At 42.6% G+C, this 24,832-nt stretch overlaps 1 protein-coding gene across 2 annotated transcripts in view; it reads left to right on the forward strand.

The window, feature by feature from the left end:
• Positions 1-24,832, forward strand: part of Creb5 (cAMP responsive element binding protein 5) — a 397,047-nt gene that overhangs the window by 283,304 nt on the left and 88,911 nt on the right. For both annotated transcript variants that reach the window (XM_021190043.2, XM_021190045.2), the window contains one exon: positions 21,328-21,454. In XM_021190043.2, coding sequence (XP_021045702.1) covers positions 21,328-21,454 — 127 coding nt within the window. The remainder of the gene's footprint in view (positions 1-21,327; positions 21,455-24,832) is intronic.

The following is a 24,832-nucleotide window of genomic DNA, read 5'->3' on the forward strand; positions in this document are numbered from 1 at the left end:
AGAGAGAGAGAGAGAGAGAGAGAGAGAGAGAGACAGACAGACAGACAGACAGACAGACAGACAGACAGACAGAGACATAGGACTCCCTGCACATCAAATAGTTCTTATAAAGCACCATTTTGATGAGTTAAGTGTAAATGAATTAGAAACATACGGATTAAATTCCCCTTGAAAGACACATGGGTTTAAAAATTAAGGGGGAGAGAGCTTGGCAAGATGGACTTCAGGGCTGTGCCAAACCTCAAACTGTTTGAAAAAAAAAATGGTTTCAGACATTTTTACTGAATGCAAAATGCCATGGCATGGCCTCCTCCCCAGACATGGCAGTGAATCTTTTAACAACAATTACATGACAAGAAAAAAGGCCTGTGAGGGATCGCCGTTTACGGACTTCTCCTTAATTGCCCTACCTCTGGAAAAGAATGCAGTCGTGGGTTTAAGAGAACTGTCTGATTGACAAACTACAATTTTAAGGCTGGCAATTACTAGAAAATAACCGTCAAACTTAAAAATACCTGCTGCCCCATGTCAATCACAGCCCTTTCTAAGTGGGATAATAAACTCTAGGGAGCTGTGGAATTGAGTATACTTTCTTCACTGGTGTCTAGAGCCATGCACGGCAGCGGTTCTGGTTGCATGTCTGGCATGATGATGCCAGTTCCTTGGACGGAGGAAGGGAAATTGTGTGAAAGAAGTCTGAAAAGAAACCCCCCCTCTGGCTCACAATGGCAGCCGCTGCACAGGATGCCGTGTGTTCTGGGGACAGTGTGGGATGCCATTGGCAGGTTGCTGGGGAGAGACCTGAGTTCTCTTTAGCTTCTCTATTGAATTAGCCATAGCGTAACTTCTCCACACGTCAGAATTCTTCCTGGCAAGTGGAGACTCGGGAGCAACGTATTAGGGATCAATTATCTCACGACTGTTGTGCATGGGCTGTATTAAGTCGCCTCCAATTATTTTTTACTGGCTATTCCTGACAAAAGCTGGCTGACACTTTTACTGCCTCATTTTTTTTCCCCTTCATATGCAAAGACACAGGAGTGGGTGTACAGAGAGCCAGCTCAGTAAGCAGAGAGCAGTTGGGTGACAAGGGCCGGGCCATTTGCTCTGTGAAGCCATCTTGTTTCACGTTCGCGTGTGAGCCAGGATGACCAAGGTTTAGTTGCCTGCTTCCTTCCTTCCTTCCTTCTTTCTCTCTTTCATTCCTTTCCTTTAAAAGAAAGAGTGTATTCAGTGACTGCCAATATAGGCTTAGAAACACCGGGACAACAGTGAGTTTTATCGAAAGTTTTCAAGCCCATGCAGACCCCCTCCCCCACTAAGAGTATTTCTGTTTTTTACTTTATTCTGCAAGCCATGAGAAAACTAGTGTTTTTGTGAAGAGAATCTCATATAGCACCTCACACTTCCCTCCAGGAACCAAAATTAATACGCTGCAGAAGTCCCCTACAAGGAGAAAATGCCACAGAAAACTGCTTCCAAGCGTTCCCAGTGAAAATCCTACAGAACACTGATTGTTAAAATCTGCTTCCTGCATATCTTATGCCTATCTACATGTTTGAGCTCAAAATAAAAATAGACAAGGACTAAAATTACTGGAGAGAAAATATATATACCAATTTTCTGTCTTGGAAAAGGCTCCAGTTTCAACAAACAGTAGGGATGAATCCTAGCTCCGTTTTACCTTTCTGTAAGCAGCACCATATAGAATGGTGGGGTGGGTGGGGGACATTTTTGACTCTGGAAGCTTCCAGTCTCCTACCCAGGAGTTCTGCCTCTCTTACTCCTAGTATCTGTCCCCATCTCATGCCACTCTGGCTTCATTCAGAGCACTATCAAATGCTGCTCTTCCGTGGTGACTCAGCTACCTCCCTGAGAAACTGGAAAAGGATTTAAAAAAAATTCTAAATGCCCATTGTTCCCAGTCGGGCATGCTCAGGGGCAGCCACCTGAATCTAAGGGATGCATGCCGGCTAGATGGTTTCTATTCGCAGGTGGGGGGTGTTGTTATCCAAAGAGAAGGTTTTCTTCCTGCATTAAGCTATGGGTGGTGGGAACTATTTAAACCACCACCCCACCCCACCCCGCCCGCTCTACACCAACATACTGTAACAACTGACCTAGTATGGGCAGTTAACTAAGCAGAAGGCTTCTGCTACCAAAGCCCACCCCTACACATATATCTGTGTTTGCACACAGCCCCCCACATGTGCCTGCGGTGTGAGGTTAATCTTTCTTCCCCTGAACATTTCCTGTGTCTGCTCTTCTGGGCCCTGGAATCCCCCAGGGTGTTGGGTAACACTCTGGGGGGGGGGGCGTGATAGCTCCCATTAAAGCTGGGCTTCCATACCTCCTCTCTTTCCCTTTATCCATGATGGATTTCTTTAGGGCAAAATAATCTTTTATTCATGTTAGACTGGGCATCGTTCTTAAAACACAGCTGAAGCTAAATACATGTTTGAGCCACAGTTATAAAATATTTTGTTTTGTATCGGTTTGAACTACCACCAAATGGTGTGTGGGATGCTGCAGCCAGCCTGGATGCTTAGTTTTTGTAGAAAATGGGAGAACGAAGTGTGGTAGGGGAGAGCTCCTAGGTACCCTACCTAGTATGGTAGGGTAGGTTACTCCTCTAACCTGTGTTTATCCAAATGGTCTTATTTGTATCTATTTCCTTTTGATAAAAATAGCTCTAAAAAAAAAAAACAACCAAATTTATCACACACAGAGATGGTACATTTGACTCTCTGTGGCCCAATCTGTGTGGATTCAGTTAAATGTTCATTTTCTGACTCATCTGACTTCTGAGCTTTCGCTTTTAAAAAAGAGTGCAATTAAGTAAGATAGGTTCCCAGGGAATATTTTTAAAAAAAACATGAGTCCATGAGTGAAGCAGACAAGCCATAGGTTGAGGCCCATATAAGGAGAGTGTGGGCATCTGCCCAAAGGGAGAGCAGCCTTAAGAGCCACTCTAAGCCTACAGGGATGCCAACACACCTTTGAGAAGGATGCATTAGGGATGCAAATTCGGAGTTCCTTGATGATGATAAGCACTGGAAAGAAAACAGTGAAACTCATTAGAAGGTTTTGGGAACAGGGGAAGTTGAGTCTAGTTTCTGCTACCTACTGCCCAGAACCTTTTCCAGGCTCTTCTCTGCCTCTGACCTAACAATTCTAATGATTTAAACACCCCTCCCCCATGAATTCTGCCCATTTTGGGTGAAGCCAATTAGCTCATCTGTCAAAGGGCCAACTTTGAAGTTTCATCTGTGTCGAATATGACTCACTCCAGTGAGAGCCATTCTCTGGATTGCAAACCAGCTAGAAACAGGTACCCCACATGGAGTGCATTGGGCGCTCTCCGGGTGCTCGTTTTTGTTAGGAAAGTTTGATGTTGGTATGAAATTCATCGTTCTTACTCCATGGTCTCCTCCACACGGACAAAAAGGAAGGGTCTATTTAATAAACATGTTAGAATTTCCTATGGACACCTTTAATCATGACCACCTGAGTTATTCAAGATGTTGTCAAATGATATTTATCGTAATGAATAAATTGGAGTGTAATTCTTTTTATAATCACTCTAAATTTGAAAAAAATGTATATAATTGATTTTTTTTCCTTGATCTTCAGGGAATTGTATTAGGATATCATGAAACAAAATATTTAAAGTATGTTTCAAATAATGAACAAAAATTACTTCACTTAATAAAGATGTGGAATTCATTTATGAAGACAAGCACTGGCTGTGGACCAGTGAACCAAAGGGGATTGCCATAAGTTTGCACTAGGCAGCCATTCTTGAATGTCAGCGGCTCTCTGGCACGCCTAAGCTCACTCCACATTAGGAAAACAAATTCTCTCATCCATACTGAACTTTAAGATAATTGCTTTTATTTATTTCATTTTACACACACCACTACCACCACCACCACCATCACCACACATGGCAGAAGTTATGTCATCTTCCTTATGAAGCAGACAGTTTTCTCTGACAAACAGTTATGAGCAATGAATGCCTTATTTATAAAAAAATTACCCAGCTTATGGGTTTGATGCTTGGGAACTGAAAATAAAAGTTAAATTTTTTGACCTTTCTGGAGAGTTTCAGCAACTGAAACCACTGGCAACAAAAGTGGAAAGCACTTAATTCTCATAAGAACAGTTGAGTGGTTTGGCATTAACCTAAAGGGAAAGTCAGAAGTCCTGGAACAAACCATTTAGTATTTTCACCTTTGTGCTGTAAGAAAAAGAGTCCCAGACTTCAGGAAGCTCTTTTACCAACAGTAGACAAGCATCCTGGTATTAACCTGGTCGAGTCCCTACAGGTCCATAAACCTTGCAGCTCTCTAGGTATTCTCTTATCTCCTTCTTCTACGTGTAGCACTATGAACTGACAGCAAGCATGAACTTTCCCAATGGTCAAATCAATCAGAATAGTTATCTCTGACACATACATCCCCAGTTATCATGGGATATGAGTAGAAGATATGAGGCAGCCGTTACACATGTCTATAGGTACATCATGGTATCAAGCAGTGAAGTGCAGGGGATATCACACCACAGACTAGAGGTACCTCTGATTTAGGACTCAGAGAAATTCTTAAGAAAGTAATGTTTAAGCAAAGGTCTAAAGGATGAATAACAAAATACCAAAAGTGAAGATGGATAGGCAGTCTAGGCATAGGCCACAGGATGAGTCAAGACCCTGGAACAGGAGAAGACTTGTTATATTCATGGAAATTCATGAAAAGTAGTACTGCCTCCAAGAGATGTAGCACTGTAGCATTTAAAGGATGCTTTCTCTTAGGGAAAAAAAAAAAACATCCTAAATGTAAAGGAAACCCATAGAAGAATGTTGAAGTACTGAAACATCATGACTGATGTTTACTTTACAAGGACTAGTAAAAGAATGCAGTTAGACTACAGAGGAACAACGTGAGAGGCAGAATCTCTTTCAGAAGACCAAGTAAGAGAAGATAGTGTTTGGACCTTGGCAGTGAAGATGGAGCCAAAATGAATGGAGTCCAGGTCAACTTTAGAAGTGGAGGTGAAGGAACTTGGTGAATGCTTGGAAAGACATTGTTATTTATATCTATGCTATTATATCTATGTTAAACTATCATGTTACTACCTAGACTCTGTTAGTTCACATACTGAATATATGTAAAGTAATATGGGACACTTTCTTTGGAACACAATCTAAGCATGGAGCACTATATTAATCAAGTTCTGTCAGAGAAACACACTAATAAGGAGATGGATGGATGGATAGATGGATGGATGGGTAGATGAGTGGATGGATGAGTAGGTGGTTAGGTGAGTGGGTGGGTGGATGGATGGGTAGATGGATGGATGGGTGGATGGATGAGTAGGTGGATGGGTGAGTGGGTGGGTGGATAGATGGATGGGTGGGTAGATGGATGCTGGTGATTTCTGACTTACAGTTGTTTGTGGTGCTGGGAACGTAGACCCTTTCAGCCTTCCGCTTCACTTTCAGCTCAGGACCCAGTAAATCAAATGAGATACTTTACCATAACTGTTAGAATAAATAATTTTGTTCAGATATAGGCTAATAGAAATGTTTTAATAATTTTTAGTGTAAACTCAGCTAAGGTATGACTTGCAATAGTATATGAAATATAGCTATGACTTACAAAATATACTTACAAACTTACTATGCGTTTATCCAGATACAACCCTGTCGTAAGTAGAGGGCTGTCCAACTATCTATCCACCTCCTGACTACTACCTACTTGACTTAAGGAACTGGCTAATGCTTTATATTATGAAAGTCAAGAGGCCCCACAACCTGCTGTCCACCAGCTGGAGACCCAGAAGAGCAGGTGGTTAACTCCTGGTAGAAATCTGAAGGCTTGAGGATGAGGAGCATCCATGGGGCTTGCCCCTTCCCGAGATCAAGAGAAGACAAGTGATCATACAGAGACAGCGCCCCCTTCCTTGGCTTGAGAACTTTGGTTTCCTTCAGACCCTCTGTTTGTTGCTTGATGAGCACTCAGATGGAGAAAGCACGTTGCTTTACTCAGAGGAGACTCGTCCAGCTGCCCCCTCACAGACACGCCTAGGAATAGTGTTTAGCCAGATCTCTAGGCAGTCTCTAGCCCACCACATTGATGCTCATGACTTTCACAGGCACCAGGTGACCATCCACAGCTCAGCATAGGCCCTTAATGAATGCCATCCCAGCTGCTTAGCAGGCAGGTCAAGTAGCATCTAATACATGATAGTTACAATGCTCCCTTTTTCAGGTTTGATGAATCTTTACTGTTCTCAAAATGCCAGGTTTCCAGCCAGTCCCAATGGACACTGCATTAAAAAGTTAGATCTATGCATCTGGGAGCCTATCTTCCAAGATTCCTCAAAATGTCATTCTGCACCATAATAAATAGCAGATACAAATAAATAACATGAAGTTAAACCTTTGTTTTACACCTGTGACTGTTTGTACATGAGAAGAAATTGTCCCCTCTCCTGCTATTTAGGACATTGTTTTGCTTCCCTGTTAGGCTTAATGTTAGGGACAATCAGGAACAAGGGAGCTGTTTGTTATTGTTCAAGGTAGGTGGCATTCTAGAGCACCCAGTGAGAAATTATTCACCCATTTCCCTTGACTTTTAGACTGATGGATTCTTTCTCTGAAATACACACTTGTGATCTCTTCCTACATCAGCTTAACTATGGGAACTGTAGTAACTGATGTAAGTTTAGTGTTATAAAGCTCTTTGAGATTCTTGGTCAGTTGTTTTTATTTTTATACATAGAGCAGTGGAAGTTCAGAGGCATTTAGGACTTAGCTCAAGGCTCCCAGGTGAATGAGTAGCTGGCTGAAGCAGTAGTGGCCCTGTGGGTTGTTCATACTCAAAGCTACGCCACCAACAGCTTAGTTCATTTTACCATTTTACTTCAGAATGACACATCCAGAGAAGGCAGCACTGAGACTTTCTGTTCTGGGTCACAGCTTAGGGCTCTAAGGAGAGACTTGGCTCTCATCACAGGCCAGTGTAGGGGCTTCTCGGGGAACCATTGCTTCCTGTGGGCAACATCATGTGGTATGTGCTCAAGTGTACTGTCAGTCACTTTCAGTTTCTATTTCTAACACAGATTTACTCTCTGTAAATTTACGCTGTAACCCTACCACAAATTAAAATCAGGCCCTGAATCTGTCTGGGGAAGATGTTTATTAAGCTGTAGGAAGACATCTAAAATGAGTCCAAATTACATTTTAAACGTGAAACCCCAAATTCCACATTTGTTTAAGGATAGGAATAAGACTGTCTGGAGAGTAATTTGGGTACAGAACAAGTCACCCGTCTTTGGCACAACACAAGGCCACCAGGGGAGAGAAAGGTACATGACTTTTGCCAAAGAATTTCCACCTAAAAGATTTTTTGTTTGTTTGTCTGTTTTTCTGAATGAACCTAAAAGAAAAAAAAAAAAAAAGCTTTTAAAAGACTCGATGTCCTTAACAGATGTAGACATTTAAATTTTTAAATTTTATTTATCCACAACTATTCTATACTTTGTTGGCTTTACTAGTTTTTGAGGTGGAATCGCACTGTGGAACCCAAGCTGACCTCAGTTGTGACCCTCTTGTCTTGGTCTCCCAGGTGCTAGGATGAGAGGCACGTTCCACTGCAGAGTGCACCTTCAAATGTATTCACAAATGCGGTGAGAAGAGGGTTGGGAGAAACAGCAAAGAAAAACAGGTCTAAAAGTATTCAACCCTGGGGCTGATAAGGCTGCTCAGTGGATAAACGAAATGGCCACGCAAGCCCCATAACCTGTGTTCACTCTCCAGACCCCATAGTGGAAGGAAAGACTGATTCGAACAGTCACACTTGTTCACACATGTACATACATACAAGCATGCTAATGATAACTAAGAATAAAGTGAAGCCTAGCTTCCAATGTTTGACCCAGATAATACAGCCCAATTTATCCAAAATACAAGTCTTTTTAGGTTTCATTGTTGTTGTTGTTTTGAAGGTTGTTTTGTTTGTCTTTGGTTTTGGTTTTTTTGTTTTTTTGTTTTTTTTTTTTTTTGACTTTTAGCCTGCTGTGTTTATATGCACAAAACATGGCCACTGTCTTTATCTTGCTACTTGCTAACAGATGCAGCCTTGTCTCTAAGGAAGCAGCAGCCATGGCCAGTTGCCTGTGTGTCCAGTCCATCCCAGGCTGAGCAGGCCTCTGAGATCCTTCCATACAAAGTATATACCAAGTATCATAATTACAAATTTTATTGCTGAAATTTGACTGTTTCAGATTAGTATCAGTTCAGCTCCTGCAAAGCCAGTAAACTTTGAAGGTAGCTTGGGGAGGTTGTGCAAAAGAATGGTCATGACTTCCTAGAACCCCCGCCCTGCTCCAATGTCCCTTGCTCAAGACAAGGGCTAATCTGACCTGACCACACCTTTCCTAGAAGTCAGAATGCTACTTCAGGTTACCATGATCTTAAAAAAAAACAGACAAGGAAAATCAAAAACCAACTCAGGACAAGGAGTTGGAAGCACAGCTCAGGGCTAGAACAACTGCCTAACATGTGTGAGGACCTAGAGAAAGAATTTTAAAATAAAAATTATCCTTGTCACATATAAGTTCATAGGGGTACCCATTGTGAGAATCAAGAGACAGGATAGAATACAGTGATTTCATTAAGTCGTTCAACGACTGACTATAGCTCCTACTAAGTTCCAAACTCAGTCTAAATGACTGACACACTGTGAGAGCCAAAACAGGGCAATCTGTCCTGGCAAGGTCTTCCAGAAGACGGCAGGTACTCCAGGCATCACAATCATGCATGCAACACACATCCTTTGGTTTGTTTCTGGATCTTTCTCCCATACCCCTTACCTCCAATCTTATTTTAAAAATATGATATTAACTTGTTTTACAGAATGATACTAGTAATGATCTTATTTTCTAAATCAGATGTATCACCTTATGCAGAGAATATAGGTTTGTATCCTCCAAGGGCCAAAGATAGTAGGAACACCCTCTCAAATGTCCTTCTAGCAATCCCTGGGACTTTGATGTCATAGCTGCATGGTCCTGTTGAAAGAGAAGTAGCAAGATTGAGCAGATTGTAGGATGCCCATGTTCTTAGTCTGTTGCAGAACCAGGAGGCAGCTGGGCCTGCCAGCCAATCCAGGCACTGTACTCGTGTTAGACAATGGCAGCCTGCACAGCTCTGCGTTTGCTGTGGAGCACCCTGGCTAAAATAACTGATAGACCTCATTTGGGATCAAGAGGTCTGCCCTCCCTCCTGCTTCTCCTCCCTTGAGCCCAGGAAGGACAAGAACGCAACTATGATTTTAAGAGCCCAACCAGAGGCAAAGCTAACACTTCAGCTAGCCATTTGGTAGTCTTTCTCTATGTGTTCTTGGGACATCTGCTTTTCTTACTTCCTGTGACGTTCATTTCTGGTTAAGCGGTAACTGTTCTGCTTTGATTGTCCTTGAGAGTCACTCTGACCACGGAGTCATATGGAAATTGAAGACTGCTATGTCTCGTCCCACGCTTCCCTAATGTGTCTTCTGTTGAGTGAAACAGTTGTAATTCTGTGCTTCCCCCTTTGGTCATGTGGATTTTCTTATGTGTTGCTGCAGCCATCTCTGAGTTCTCCCTCTCTCCTCCCCACCCTGCCCCCATCCCTTCACTGTGTTCAGCCTTGATCTAGCCAGGGTTTCTTCAGCACCTGAACTCATCCTATGGGCTTGGGGAACCTGTACCCTCTGTCAGGGCATAAACTCATTGGGTGTTTACTAAGCTGGGACTGGGTAGAAGAGTAAGACCTTTTCCTTTGGAGAACAAGGACTCCTCCTAGAGTCATTACTTCATCATTAAGAATAAAAATTAGACTGGGTGTGGTGACACTTTAATCCCAGCACTCACTCAGAAGCAGAGGCAGGAGGATCTCTTTGAGTTCTAGTCCAGCCTAGTTTGGGAGAACAAGGACTCCTCCTAGAGTCATTACTTCATCATTAAGAATAGAAATTAGACTGGGTGTGGTGACACTTTAATCCCAGCACTCACTCAGAAGCAGAGGCAGGAATATCTCTTTGAGTTCTAGTCCAGCCTGGTTTACTTAGAGTTCCAGAATAGCCAGGGCTACACTGTGAGACCTTGTCTCAAAAAAAAAAAAAAAAAGAGGTGGAAGTAGGTAGACTGGGGAGTTATTATTCAGTGCCCGATCATTTGGTTGTCATTTTTAAGGTCCTAGGTTCCCTCCTCAGTAACATCAAATATAATGGAATATAAAATAGAAAGAATAGAATAGAATAGAATAGAATAGAATAGAATAGAATAGAATAGAATAGAACGGGATAAAACAGAATGGAATAGAATACTTGCTCTTTGGAGATTCAAGCTTTCAACAGCTGGACATGTATGGTGTCCCAAATGTCAAAGCTACTCCCTCTAGAGCAGGAACATCTCCCTCTCCTGCAGGCATACTCACAAAACAATGAATTCCAACACCTACTCCTAATGGACTGGGGTGGAGGGTTTCTCAGATATGACCTCCCTGGAGATGTACAGCAGGGGCTCGGCCTCAAGATTCCAGAAGAGATTAGGTAAAGGCATTAGAGAGAGCCTCACAGAAACCAATCCCATGCATCCCACAGGCCCCCCGGGAAGGCCAGCCTCTTCTGGCTTGGGCCTCTTCTGGCCTCTGCTTCCACTGGTGCTGCTTGGTGCCAGTCAGGGACAAACTTCAGTTGTAAATTTGGGATCTAGGTGCAGGGTCTTGTGCCAACTGCAGATTCCACCAGAAATGACTCAATTAAAAGATACTGACTGAGAAGCTGCAAAGCCAGGAGAAACCTAAGCAGAGCTGCTGGCAGGCAGAAAGCTTGGGTGGGGGTGGGGCCTGCCTGCTGTCTAGGAACCCAAAGAGCTCTGGGCCTCCATGGAATCTGCAGGCAGGAGTAGTGGTGACTGCCACCATGAATTATTCATTTCTGGAGGATGAGAAAAAGTAGCAATCTCATGTCAATGGCTAGGCTTATCATCACAGGCCTGACTATTTGCCTTAGGACGCCATGCCTCTGGAAGGCTTATTAACAGGAAGAAGTTGTACTCAGAGACCTGCCTCTAGAAAGAGAGGTTTTTCTCCCCACCAGTGAGAAGTGCATCCTTCTTTGAGCCACATTCCTTGAGTCTGCGGTTCTGCTTTTGCTTGCCTTTTCAAAGTGTGACTTTATGAATGATCATCAACTGTGGAGCCATTGGCTGATTGAGGAGCCATTACGTTATCGTCCTGTGTGAGCGGCCGACCTGTGGATAAAGCTAAAGTGCTTAGGAATTTAGGATCTTTTATTAAAAAAAAAAAAAAATCTTTACAAAGAACTGTTAGCTCTTTGCAAGGGAAAAAAATCACGTTTGGAAATGGATTTCCCTCTACCCCCGCTCTGAATAGTACATCAGAAATGAATCCAGCCATGGTTGGGGTTAACTCAAATGAATCCGCCTGACGGCAGGACTGATTCAAATTAATGGTGCAGAAATCAGTCATTAAAGAACCCAGGAGGGAAAAAATGATTTAATAGTATTAGCAGAATAGCCCTAAACTTGGATTTCTCCTCCTATTACTCCTCCTTCTGCTTAAAGTGCAGTGAACGCAGGGCATCTGCTATAAAACCCTGGAGGGCCCCAGCAGGATGCAGATTGCCGGCTGTACTTCTTGGTTTAACTACCACTGGCTTCTCACAATTACTTAAGGCCTTCACTTGGAGAGAAAGAAGCTATCGTTCCCAAGACATCAGATGCTGTGTCTATAGAACAAAGGCAGCAGTAGTGCCTGATTGATAAATACAGGCCCGGGTGGAGCCCGTGTGGTGAACTGAGTTTCAGACACTCCAGGCAGAGACAATGCGCGTTGACCGCAGTGTGGGGTAACTGGTAGCCCAGAGAACAGAGCCTGGGCACCATGCTGGATAACCTGAAAGTCAGTCATGCATCCAACTAGGGAAACTATATAAACTGGAGACATGAATGTGGAACCATTCTTGGCCTTCTCTTATGAAGTGCCTAAAATAGCACTTGAAATGGGAATTGGCTTAGTTGATACAAAACCAAATGGATCTAGGACTTATCTGACAGCTTGGGTTTAATTTAAGCGGCATGAGTAAAAGGTAAATATGACTTCAGGGTTTTCAAGACCAGAACTGGCCCAGCCTGCACAAGATTCTGTGCTCAATCCCTACTACCAAAACGAAGGGGGGAGGTGGGTTGTGTGAGTCTGTAGATGAAAGCAGGAGCTTGACTTATGACTTACACTTGGTTACATTCTTCTCAAAATTTAGCAAAGGTAATTGTTTGAGTACTGTGTTGCAATATCTGTTGCTAGTAGATAAGACCCCATGTCTCTATGGTCTCATCGATTCCAGAAGTATTTGTGAAAGACCTACTTCCTATATGTCCTGCACCACCTAAAAGTTGAGAAGCACGGGCTATGATAGGTAAGATAAACAAAACCTCTGACTGAAGAAGGGTATTATTCTTTATATTTATGTATAACGGCAAGGAAAGATTCTTCTTCTTGTCTCTACTCCTACTTCAGTAGAGCCCAGTGAAGACCTCACCTTGTCAGGAAAACATTATGAACCTGAGCAACAGACCCAGATTTACTTTCTACAATCACTTTTTAAAAATCAATCAATCATTGTTGAATAATAATGGGGAAGTTAAGATGGTAAACTCCAAGAGACAACAGAACACGCACTGTATGTTTCCCAATGGGAAACTAGTAAAAGATTTTTATATCAATGACCTAAGAAGCCAAACCACTTCCCCCACTGAATGGGAATATACATCTTGAAATGCATTCATTTCTTGATTCATCATTGATGGGGGTGACTGATGGATCGATTTATTGGTTGATTAAGTATCAATAAATAGTATCATGAAAAATATAGGGTATATTGAGAGCATTATTACAGAGCCCCAACCTGATGGAATTGCCCGGGAAAGGCAATGAGAATGGTTCAGGTTAGAGGTCTGTGGTTAGAAGGAATATACAGATGTGCTACCTGGAATGGAGCCGAGGACCAGGATTACAGGTAACAGAGAGCAAAGCCATGGCAGGGTGGGGCAGGGTAGGGAGGAGGGAGAAGCCTTAGAAGGTTGTTGTATTCTTTTACAGGGAGATGGACTCACAAGAACCCCTGGCAAGCTACATGGCAGTGCTGTTGACATTGATATTTGACTTTTTTTTTTTTTAATAAAAAGATAGAGGTTTTGAATGAGGTAGAAAATGTGATATGTATCCAAAGGCAGAATTCTCTGGTTAAACACCTGAAAGCCACAGGCAGGGTCAGCGCTTCATCAGCAGGGACTCTTGCTTGAAACTAAGCCATCTGGGAAAAGGAGGCTTCATTCTCTCCTGGAAACTGCCTTTCCTGGCGCTGAATATGAACTCCTTTATCCCATTTTTAAAGGAGGGGAAATACTGTTTATTTCCCATCTGTCTTTAGGACCTTAATGGTGAGACATTGTGAAGTGTGAGCTCACTCAAAAAAGTTTTCGGCAACAAGATAATTCACTCTCTCTGTTGGCTTTTGTCAGGAAAAGCAAGACACCAAGGACTGGTCTCTAGGGAACTAGTTTGGTTCCATTTGAGGAAATATTTGCAAGAGCCTTTTCTAGGAAATAATGTGATGTCACTCTGCAATTCTCTAAAGTTATGAGTGAGAAGGGTCCGTCCTCTTCTGTTGAAGGGCTGGGAAACCTGAAGCTGGTGGATCATTAAATAAACAGATATGCAGGAAATGTTGAACACTGTAAGTTCAGTAATTAAAGACTGATGGTCTTTAAGATCTCAACTTTAAATCACAGTTTGTTGACAGAAATATGATTTTCTTGGTCAAATTGACATAAGCTAGAGTCATGTGAAAAACAAAGGGAACTTCAGCCAAGGAAATGTCCTCCTAAGACTGGCCTGTGGGTAAGGCTGATGGATGTGGGAGGGAGCAGCTCACTGGGGACAGTGGCAGCCCCTGGGCAGGCAGACCTGGATTATATAGGAAAGCAGGTGGGGAAAGCCAGCAGGAGCAATCCAGTAAGCAACACTCCTCTATGGTTCTACTTCAGTTCCTACCTTGGCTTCTGATGATCAGTTGTTACCTGTTGGTAAAAATAAACCCTCTCCTCACGAAGTTGCTTTGGTCATGGTGCTTTAACACAGCAACAGAAACCTAAATTAAGACAGTTAATATTTAATCTGTTGTTTGATCGGTGCTTTAGAATAATAAGAGAAATAATAACAGCTATTTTTTATTATTTGGTATATTTAATATATGTGGGAAATCATTTAATACCATGAGTAAATTTTATTATCAACCCACATGTGATGGTTGATTTTAATGTTTTAAATTATTATTACCTTATCAGGTAGCCAGAGCTAGGGAATTATACTGATTGCTAAACTTACGTTGGAAGAACAACCCCAGATGTGGGCTGAAACTTCAAGTCACAGCATAGATTTTAAAAGGCAAAGCAGAAGGAAAATGATTTGTCTTTTATTGGATTGGTCTTACCTTTCACTGCTGAGTTAATTTACCCTGCTGACCCCCAGGAAACACTTCCCAAAAGATTTCACCTCAGTGGTGGTTGTCTTGTAGTCGTCATAGCTGAATTTTCAGCCCCAGCTAATCAGCATCCATTGTCCCTGGAAAGAAAGGTTTCATTTCAGTAGTACTGGTCTTTTATTAATTACAGCCAATTCTTCCACTTCAGCTGAACAGCCACCACAGATTCTTACTTCAATACTGCACAAACAGCCCCAATGGTGTCTTTCCTTCATCTGAAACTTCACAAGATGGATCTCCACCAGCTCCATTTCTCTCAACATTCTTAACTTCTAAGTTTTAAAGAGGAGTTCTTCAAGCTCTGAGTCTGCAGTGTATTCTCCAGTTCTGAGTTCTAAATGCTTTCATAAATTCCCCCAAAACAGGTAGATCAGGTCTGTCACCTTTACACCCCACTCCTGGTAGTGCCAATTTCTGTCCTAGAACTAACTAGAACAGAACTGCCAACTGCATTTCAGAGTTATCTGGGAGAGTTTCAACTTCAGATTGTCTTGATCAGACTGACCAGTGGGCATGTCTGTGAGGCATTTTCTTAATTTCCAATCGGTGTGAGAAGGACCAGCTCCCTATGGGCAATACCTTCCCTAGACAGGGGTCCTGGTCTGTAAAGAAAGCTAGATGAGAAGGAACTGGTAAGCAAGACAATAAACAGCTCCCCTACATACTTGCCTCTGCTTCTGCTTATATAGCTGCCCTGACTTTCCTCCATAATGGATTGTGGCCTGGGAGTTACAAGCAGAAATAAACCCTTTTCTTCTCAAGTTTTGATCATGGCGTTTCATCACAGTAAGAGAAAAATGAACTAGAATACCATTTTACTACTGAGAGACAAAGTCATTTTCTCTCTATCACACAGCTAATACCCTCCAGAGACAAGGCTTTCTGCCTGGCCAGACTAGCTTCTGAGCCTATGTTCTTTACCACAGTGAAACTATCACTCCTGGAAGGAGTTCCCTTTGTCTTCTGCTTGGTGAGCTGGACAATTAGCCTTCTTTGCAACACTGGAAATTTAAATTTTCTATTTTACAGGAGAATGTGCAGATAAATATTTCACATTAGAAAGCCCTTCTTCTGATCTAAAAGTCTGAAGATCTATATTGTCTTCTTCAGAATTTTACTCTCCCTTCTTCATATTAAAAAAAAAAAGTTTGTCAATTTAGTTCGCAATACTTCATTTAAGGTGTAACCTTTAATATCAGAGGCAAATAACAAGCACACTGGGCAACCATGGCACTTGTCTGTGTGTGTGTGTGTGTGTGTGTGTGTGTGTGTGTTGTGTGTTGTGTGTGAGTGTCTGGGTGTGTGTGAGTGGGTGTGTGAGTGTGTGTGAGTGTGTATGTGTGAGTGTATTGTGAGTTTGTGTGTGAGTGTGTGTGTGAGTGTGGGGGGGGTGTGAGATAGTGTTAAATGGAAGTGAGAAAGAAGCATGGCTCTAAGAAAAGGCTTTTGTAGGGACATCTTCTGAGGCTAGGAAGGAGGTTTATCATGTTTCTCATGCAATATTGGTATTAAGAACCAAATTGTGGACTGTCTCGGTGTCTTTGCATATAGACATTAACCACCTACTTTGTACCACGCACACACTGAAGCACCATACATACCACAGTTATAAGGAAGAGCGTTCTCATAACAATGAAGGAACAGCACTCTCATAACAATGAAGCTCCTCCCTTGTCACGTCCCACATTCTGGGTCTTAGCATTCCGAGGGTTTTCAACATAGCCTAGGTTGTATCTTCACACATAAGGCAAATGGAAAGGAGTGGTCAGAAGCCCAGGAACTTTTTTCCAGCTTGATGCCTGAACCTGCTTCCTGCCCAACACTTTTTTTCCCATTCTCTTCCTCCGAAGCTTAAAAACAAAAACAAAAACAAAAACAAAAAACAAACAAAAACCTCCTGGCTCCTAACAACTCCTTATGTGATTATTTTTCATGCCGCTCAGATTGTGTCCATCTCTGTGGCCCGCTTTCTGTGCTAGAACTGATATTTTCTCAGTTAATTTTTTGTCTGTATCTTTGTCTGTGTCAAAGGCTTGCCCGCTTTCCTTCGGCTCCATAGTAGATCTATCTGTCCTGATAGTCTATAAGCAATCTCAGGGTACCGTGGATCACTGGAAGAGCTGGGAAAGGAGATCAGTCTACAGCCCGTTTTTAGATCTCCCAGACACAAGCCCTGACCCACAGCTAGATAGATAAAACAAAACAACTTGGGGCAAAGAAGACTGGCGGTCAGAGGCTGGGCTATTCAGATACCCCAAGACTGGAAAACATCCTTTGGGGGCGGGGGGGGGGGCGGGAATGAGGACATGAAACCTCTTACTGTGGCACCTATCATTCTGCTAAGGACAGTAAAAACACAGTCTGTCATACTTGACATTTTAATTGGAAGAAAAGCTTCCATAGATTTCAGCCGTAAGCGGTGTGTTTATACAAGTGTATAGAGAAGGGTAATCTGTCAAGTTGGAAAACTCTTAAAGCTGCCTCAGTTCAGTAATTGAACAATCCAACATGAGCTCACACATTTACCTTGTTCCATGCCTCAATAATTTTTAGTAGAAATACTTTACCTAGAGGCATATGGTTATTAAAAAGGAGGCTCAGCTCGCTCAAAGTCTGGAATTACCAGCTCATGGCAACAAGCCTGCACTAGAGGGAAGACTGTCGGGATGTGTTTTCACAGTGTTCCTGCTAGTTTGCCATCTGATTTTCAGAATCTAATTGATGTGTTTTTGGAAAGGTTTTTCGTTTATTTACTTTTATTCTTTTTTTTTTTTTTTTAATTTTAGGAGAAAATAGAATTTCACATGGATGAATGATTTCTCGTATTAGCAGTATTCTGAAATCTCACTACTTAGTGGAATGTTCTGGGAGTGGGATGAACATCAAGAGAAATAGACTGTGAATTTATTTTATCATAGAAACCGATAAGAACTTAGTTATGGGAGCCATGGAGGTGAGAGAGGGGGGAAGCTCTGCTCCCTTCCATGATGTGTGTAACTATGGGCAAAGGAAAAAGATAACTGTGGTTTATGCCCAAGAACAAGTGGGAATAATATGAACCTACTTACCATGCTGCAGTGCTTCAAGTCACATGAAACTGGATATGAAAACGCTTTGAAGATTATTTGAAAATACCAAGTGAAGCATACGAAGTTTTATTCAAGAATACTGTAGATTAAATATTGAAAAAGTTCAATACACCCAAAAGGAATGAGATAATGCATACAGGTAGTATGTTGCCACTCTGGCTTCAGTGGTGTGACTATCCTGGACACGTTCATAGTTTCTTTGCACCTAGTGCTGGGGACAACTCTTTGTATGTTTATTTAGTGTTTGCTTGTCTGTTTGCTGTGTAAGACACAACTTGGGTTCTCACACATACTGTTGATTTGGTAGAAAGACTTGTAAAACTAATTTACAGAATCTATATAAAACAATAACATGGAAATTATTTAGAATTCAAGTATATAGGGATTCTGAGTAGTCAAATTTCCTTCTAAGTGTACGTGGCTAATTGGCCTGATTGGCATCACTTGGAAACTTTCCTAATCCCAAGGGAGCCAGGTCCCCTGAAAGGATTTCTTAAGTGAAGAGGAAATATTTGATATTTTAAAATCTAGTAGATCTATGCAGGGTATGGAAATAACTAACCTAATTATTGGATTAAATGAAATATTCCATTCCCTAGTGTTTCAATACACTTGGGAGTTCCCAGCCTTTGGAAAAGAGTAAAAACTCATTTTAAATTGAATTACTTTGACATTTCCATTCAATATCCATTGGATGGTTTAATTGGGTTCCTTCTTTAAAAAAAAAAATAACACGTCAATAAAATCTGCTCACCAAGGCCATTTTTTTTTTTTTTTTTTGAACATATCAAATTAGAAAGGAAAGGCAAATGACGGTAACAAGTATGCTGTTCTTTGGTCATGAGCATGACCTTGCAGACCGATATAACACGTAGGAAGGATTTCAGTTCTCAAAAGTTTTCCTCCTCTCTGAACTGCATTTGAAGCTTCCCTCTGGTGACCAATACTCAGTGAAAGGTGATGTCACACATGCACAGACATGTTTGCATGGACATCTATTTGGATGGGGATAGCTGGCTGAGTAGTTCTGAGTAGAGCTATTCTCAGTGAATGCCGCCTCTTATGAAACTACAATTCAGTTGATAAACTTTAACATGAGAGAGCTATTAGTGAATTGTTTTTCAATGATGTATTCAGTTTCATTGTCTGTGTAAGAGTGTCTGGCCTGCATGTATATGTGGGCACCACACTTGTACCTGCTACCCAATAGAGGGCATCAGATCCCCTGGAAGTGGAATTCAGATGTTTGTGGGCTGCCATGTGTGAGAGCTGGGAATTAAACCAGGCTCCCCTTGCGAGAGCAGCGAGTGCTCTCAGCCACTGAGCAGCCTCTCCACCCCTCAGTAACTGTTCTACATACAACTCTTTTCAGCAGAGTTCCCAAGCACACGTCAACATGAGGCCTCTAAACAAGTGTTGTTTGTTAACTGAGTCCCAGTCTGTGTTCCTCAGATTGTGTAAACCACCTCTAAAGAGATGTTAAGACATAGTAAAGTCACAACTTCCTATAGTAGTAGATCTCTACCTTCCTAAGGATGTGACCCTTTAATAAAGTTCCTCATGTTGTGGTGACCCCCAATCATTACATTATTTTTGCTCCTACTTCACAACAGTAATTTTGCTACTGTTATAAATTGTAATGTTAATATGTTCTTAAGTGACCCCTATGAAAGAGTTGTTTAACCCCCCCCCCAAAGGGTTATGATCCACAAGTTGAGAACCACTAGCCAATAGTGTTTTGGGACAGCTGGACCCCAAAGCGTGATGGAACTGTGGAAGCCCAAGGACCTTCACACCTAATCCAATTCCAGTGGTCAGTCCCCTTTACAGAGGTTCCCAGGGCTCATGTCAAGAAAGTGTCTTGGTGGCTCATTTGAAATGACTCTCCCTATTGTTGTAAACGACCTAGGCTAGCTTACTTGTTTCCATTCACACATACACTGTGGGTGCAGGCCTTTATGTCCACTCAGTCTCTGTGACATGCTTTGTACTCTTTCATAGTTTCATACATGTACCTTCCTGAGCACATCAATCTTGACTAATTGATGACTAATCCTTCTAGGATGTCTGTAGCTGTGATAAGTAGCTGTTTTCAAAGAAAGCTCTTGGGCAAAAACTGGGGAAAACTTAATCTTCTTTGGAATTTTAACAGTATTGTGAAGGAAGAGCAGGCTGCCATTCTTGGCCCATCTCAGTCCCCAATTCTCTTTGAGATACCAGAACTTTATGGCTGAGTAGCTCTTTCCATTGCTCAGCTGTGACTCCAAACTGGCCTGTTCTGTCTCTGATGGTGGTGCTGTGATGGGATTCTGGACTGGGCACTCTTTGGGGGCTCTAATATACCACGATACACTCCAGTGCTCTAGACAGAAGTGTGGTGCTCTGCTGGGGCTTTGGACTGGGCTCTGCCACTGGGCAGTTGTTCTCACTAGATAGTGATGCTCTGGCCTAAGCTTTAGCCAGAGCCTCATGCTGTCTGTCGTGGGGCTGTGGACAGGCCAGGGTATTAAAGAAAGACAATGGCCTACACCAAACCCCTCTATCTGTAGCTTTATCCAGTTTTTGGCACAAGAGGTGACATGCTTTATTATATTTAGGAATTTCACTGATTCAGGAAGTGGAACATATAGGATTAGACTGTTGAATATAGAAGACCCAAGGATTTGTTGTTTGTTTGTTTGCCTGCGATTTACTTTAATTTCGTGGTTTAATGTTGATCCAACTCCATAGAGAAGCACAAGGAGGTTGAGAATTCAGCCACAGAGTTACTTGTTTGCCATTTTTAATAAACACAAATAATTTCCCCTTTCCCTCAACTCCACATTCCTTGGCTTATTAAATCAATTTCAGGCCCTTAATTTTTTTTTTCTTGGCAAGTTGAAGTAAAATTTCAAACTATGCATTCCCTTGAGAAATGCTCACTCAATCCTGCAGATCAGGCCCAAATCAATTTCTGTCAAACAGCCTAACACCTCACATTATTATGAAATGGGAGATTGCTAATAGGGGCTGAACTCTGGACTTACCCTGAGAAATGCTGAGCTCGCTGCCAAGCCCCGGGCCCAGCTGCATTTGTTTGTGTCCTGACTTTGTGTTTTTCCACTCATAGTAGAACTACCAAAAAAAAAAAAAAAAAAAAAAGTCAAAATGTACTTCTGCCAGGAATACGTGAATGGAGTTTATGCTGTAACTGTAGAGTGACCATGGACCCAGAGCAAAGCCAGGCAGGCTTCAGGGCAAAGGTGTGGGCTAACATTCCAGTGGACCCAAATCCTTAACACTAAGACCCTCTGGGGGCTGAGATTGGGAAAACTGGGCATTGTGCCGCAGACTTTCTTCCTTAGAAGCAGAGGCTATTGGAGACACACCAGCATGTTTCCACTGAATATCAGTTAGATAACGGGTCAGGAAATAAAGCAGGATTTGATGTATTAACTAGGAAGCAGCAAAGGAAACCAGGCATGTATTTTATTTGTTATGATTTCCCTAATATCCTCAATTATGTGGCTCTCACATCAGAGGATCCGATCTGTTTGCTCGTGATGTTGGTGTCCCCATTGGTTTTGGAAGCTGGGTAACAGACCCAGGCCATCAGGAATAATGTGATTTTTTTTTCTCTTTGTCCCCAGGCCTGTTCCAGGCTCTCTATCATCTCTACTCCATCTCCACAACAGACAGAGGCAGCCCATGCCAGCCTCCATGCCTGGAACCCTGCCCAACCCCACCATGCCAGGATCTTCTGCTGTCTTGATGCCTGTAAGCATTTTGTGGGGTGGGGAGGGCTTGTAATGACTTCCCACTAGGACTGAAGTCCTAGGGAAGAAATTAGGAGCTGAGATCTGAGCTGCTGGGGAAGAAGGCAGCTGCCTCTGAATGCATTTGTGCTGTGGACCAGGATGTATAGGGTACTCAGGGGTCCATCCATAGGCATTTTCCTGTCCTTTGGGGCCTTGCTGTGGGGCAGGGTGTATTCTACCTATTGGTGGCAAATGAGCCCACCACAACTAAGGAATGGAATTTGTTCAGGAAGATATTGTTTTATAGCTATAGTCAGCCCTCTGTCTGGGATTCTACACCCACAATTCAGCTAATCAGGAACTGAAAATATTTAAACGCGCGCACATTCACACACACACACACACACACACACACACACACACACACACACATCTTCTCAAATATGCAGTCTTCTTCCTTGTTATTATTCTAGAGCACTGCAGTTTAACAACTCTTTACAGAGTATTATTATTGTATTAGGATAAGATGATAGAAAACAATGGGAGGGATATGCAGAGTATATGCAAATACTGTGCCATCTACTACAAAGGACTTGAGCAGATACTGATTATGGCCTCAAAGCAGAGACTGGTGTTCTAGTACTAATTCCAGGGGAAGATTAATGAATGACTGCAGTCCCATGTCCACATCTTGAATTGTTTACAGGTCATCAAATGGGCAGTGATGATTCTAGACACAATCCAGGGCATTAATTACAGTGATTACATATAAGAGCTGGGAATCTGGATTTGTGCACATCATGGTCTATAAATGGTAGCACTTACTGAGTGTCCGCTCTATACCGATCACTTTGCAGTCACACTGTCAGCACGTGAAGCTCCAGGGAGGTCTATGACGGCCCCCATCTTTTGAGAGAAGAAAGTTGGGCCAGTGACTTGCTCATCTGAGAAGCAGGGCAACTGAATTCTGAACTCAGTAATCCTGGCTCCACAGTCTGGTCTTTCAACTACAAAGCAACAGGCACATTCTCTTTTCATTCACAGCAAACCGTTGAGATAAGTACTTGTATACTGACATCACAGATGAGAAAATGGGGGCACATAGGGTTCCTTTTCCTGGCTAAGGATGTATATCTGGTAGGCGACAGAGTCAAGATCTAAACCCAAGTAGTCAGGCTCCTAACTTACTGACTTTTATTGAAAATAGGGTCTTACTATGCAGTTCAGGGTGGCTTTGAACTGATCTGTCTCCCAGTGTTAGGAGGCATACACCATTACACCTGACCTTAAGAGGGTCCACTCTTGATGAGCATATTGTACTCACTGCTTCCCCTCTGACAAGGTGGGGAGCTATAGTGGAGCAGAAGAAGTCTTGCCTCCCTCTTTAGGGCATTCTCCCTTTCCTATTCATTCCTGGCATTATGTTTTGAAGGACAGGATTTTGGGGACCTCTGGGAACCCTAGAAGCAGTAAGACAACCCAGTTAGCAACTCTCCCACAACACATTGAGCATGGCTGAAGGTTGTTAAGTGGAACCCATACCTCCCTTCACATCAAGGAGCTCAGATTATTCCCTGTTGTGCAACTGGCCCAGTCATGCGTGAGTTAGGCTGAGGAATGAAGATCATATGGACTCAGAGAAATGGACCTGCCCACTATAAATGCTTGCTGATCTACGCTGGAGGCATCTTGCAAACTTGAGCTAGAGGATAGGCGGAGGAGCCGCCTGTTTTCCCTAGACTGGCTGATAGAGGAGAATAGCACTATTAATACCTAACGCCCTGGTATTGTTCAGTTCAACTCATTGCATGAAGATTTCAACCACACGCTGTCTTCGCTCAGCTTCTATTCCTACTTGCTCCAAATAATTTTCTTTTCAGAATTTCTAAATAATAACTAGAAAAATGTCACTACAGGGATCTTTTATTTCTATATAGTTAAGCTGTCATTCCTAGGGATGAGGTGGGAGCTGGAAGCTCCGAAAATCTAGTACACTTTCCACTTTATCCTATCACACAACTTGACCCACTGAGAAAGTTTCTATCCTAAAGGTTTTCTATCCTAAAGAAGGTCCAGCGACAGGCCCAAAGTGAGATCCAGCTCAAGGGGAGGTCCCAAGGCCTGACACTATTACTGAGGCTATGGAGCACTCACAAAAAGGGACCTAGCATGATAGCACTTTGGAAGACCCAACAAGCAACTAAAAGAGTCAAATGCAGATAGTTGCACCCAACCAATGAACAGAAACTGCTGGCCCCTGTGGTTGAATTAGGGAAAGGCTGAAAGAAGCTGAGGAGGAGGGCAACCCTGTAGGAAGACGAGCAGTCTCAATTAATCTGGACCCCTGAGATCTCTCAAACACTGGACCACCAAACAGGCAGCATACACCAGCTGATATGAGGCCCCCAAACACATAGACAGCAGAGGACTGCAGGGTCTGTGTTCAATTAGAGATGATGCACCTAACCCTTAAGAGACTAGAGGCCCTAGGGAGTTTAGAGGTCAGGTGAGGTGGGGAGTGGGGACATCCTCATGGAGACAGGGGTGGGGAGGAGGTATGGGATATGGAACATTTGGAGGGTGGATGGGGTCGGGGGAATAATATCTGGAGTGTAAGTAAATAAATAAATAAATAAACAAATAAATAAATAAATAAATAAATAAAAGATTTCTATCCTGAAAGCCAAAGATTCAGGTGAATGGGCAAGAACCAGTATAGACAAAACGTCAGGAACATGGTCCCTGCAGAAGGCCCCAAACTATTAGTCCACAGCACAGACTGTCATGACAGATGTGTCATCCCAGAGCAGTGATTCCCAGTGAGTGCAGGAGGGTGATTTTGCCCCTCAGGGAATATTAGATTATCTCTGTTGGTTGTCATACAACGAATGATATATAAAGTATGGTGTTTAATGGGTAGGAACTGTTAAATATCTCACAATATACAGGCCACTCAACCCCGAACTATTTGACTTAAAATATCAATAGTATTAAGCTTCAGGGATATAATGCTATTCATAAAAACTGAAGTAAAATCTCAAAGAAATTATTCTTAGATCCCCAGGCCGTAGAGATCTAGGTTTGCCTTCCTTAGTCAAATTCCCAGCTGCTGTGCTTCTGGGACACTGTCTTCTGGACAGTCGGTCAAAGGTTGTCAGTCAAGGCTGCTCTTCCCTTAGAGTGGGACCCTGGGAAATCTTGAGGCTCAGGGCATCAAAGTTTTGACTATCTTTAGACGAAGGTGACATTCTTAACTGTTTCACGATGCATGTTGCCTAGATTCAGAGTACATCATATATCTATCCATCCATCCACCCACCCATCCACCCACCCATCCACCCATCCATCCACCCATCCATCCATCCACCCATCCACCCATCCATCCACCCACCCATCC

This window comes from Mus pahari, chromosome 2 (assembly GCF_900095145.1).
Source record: "Mus pahari chromosome 2, PAHARI_EIJ_v1.1, whole genome shotgun sequence".
Lineage (NCBI taxonomy): Eukaryota > Metazoa > Chordata > Mammalia > Rodentia > Muridae > Mus > Mus pahari.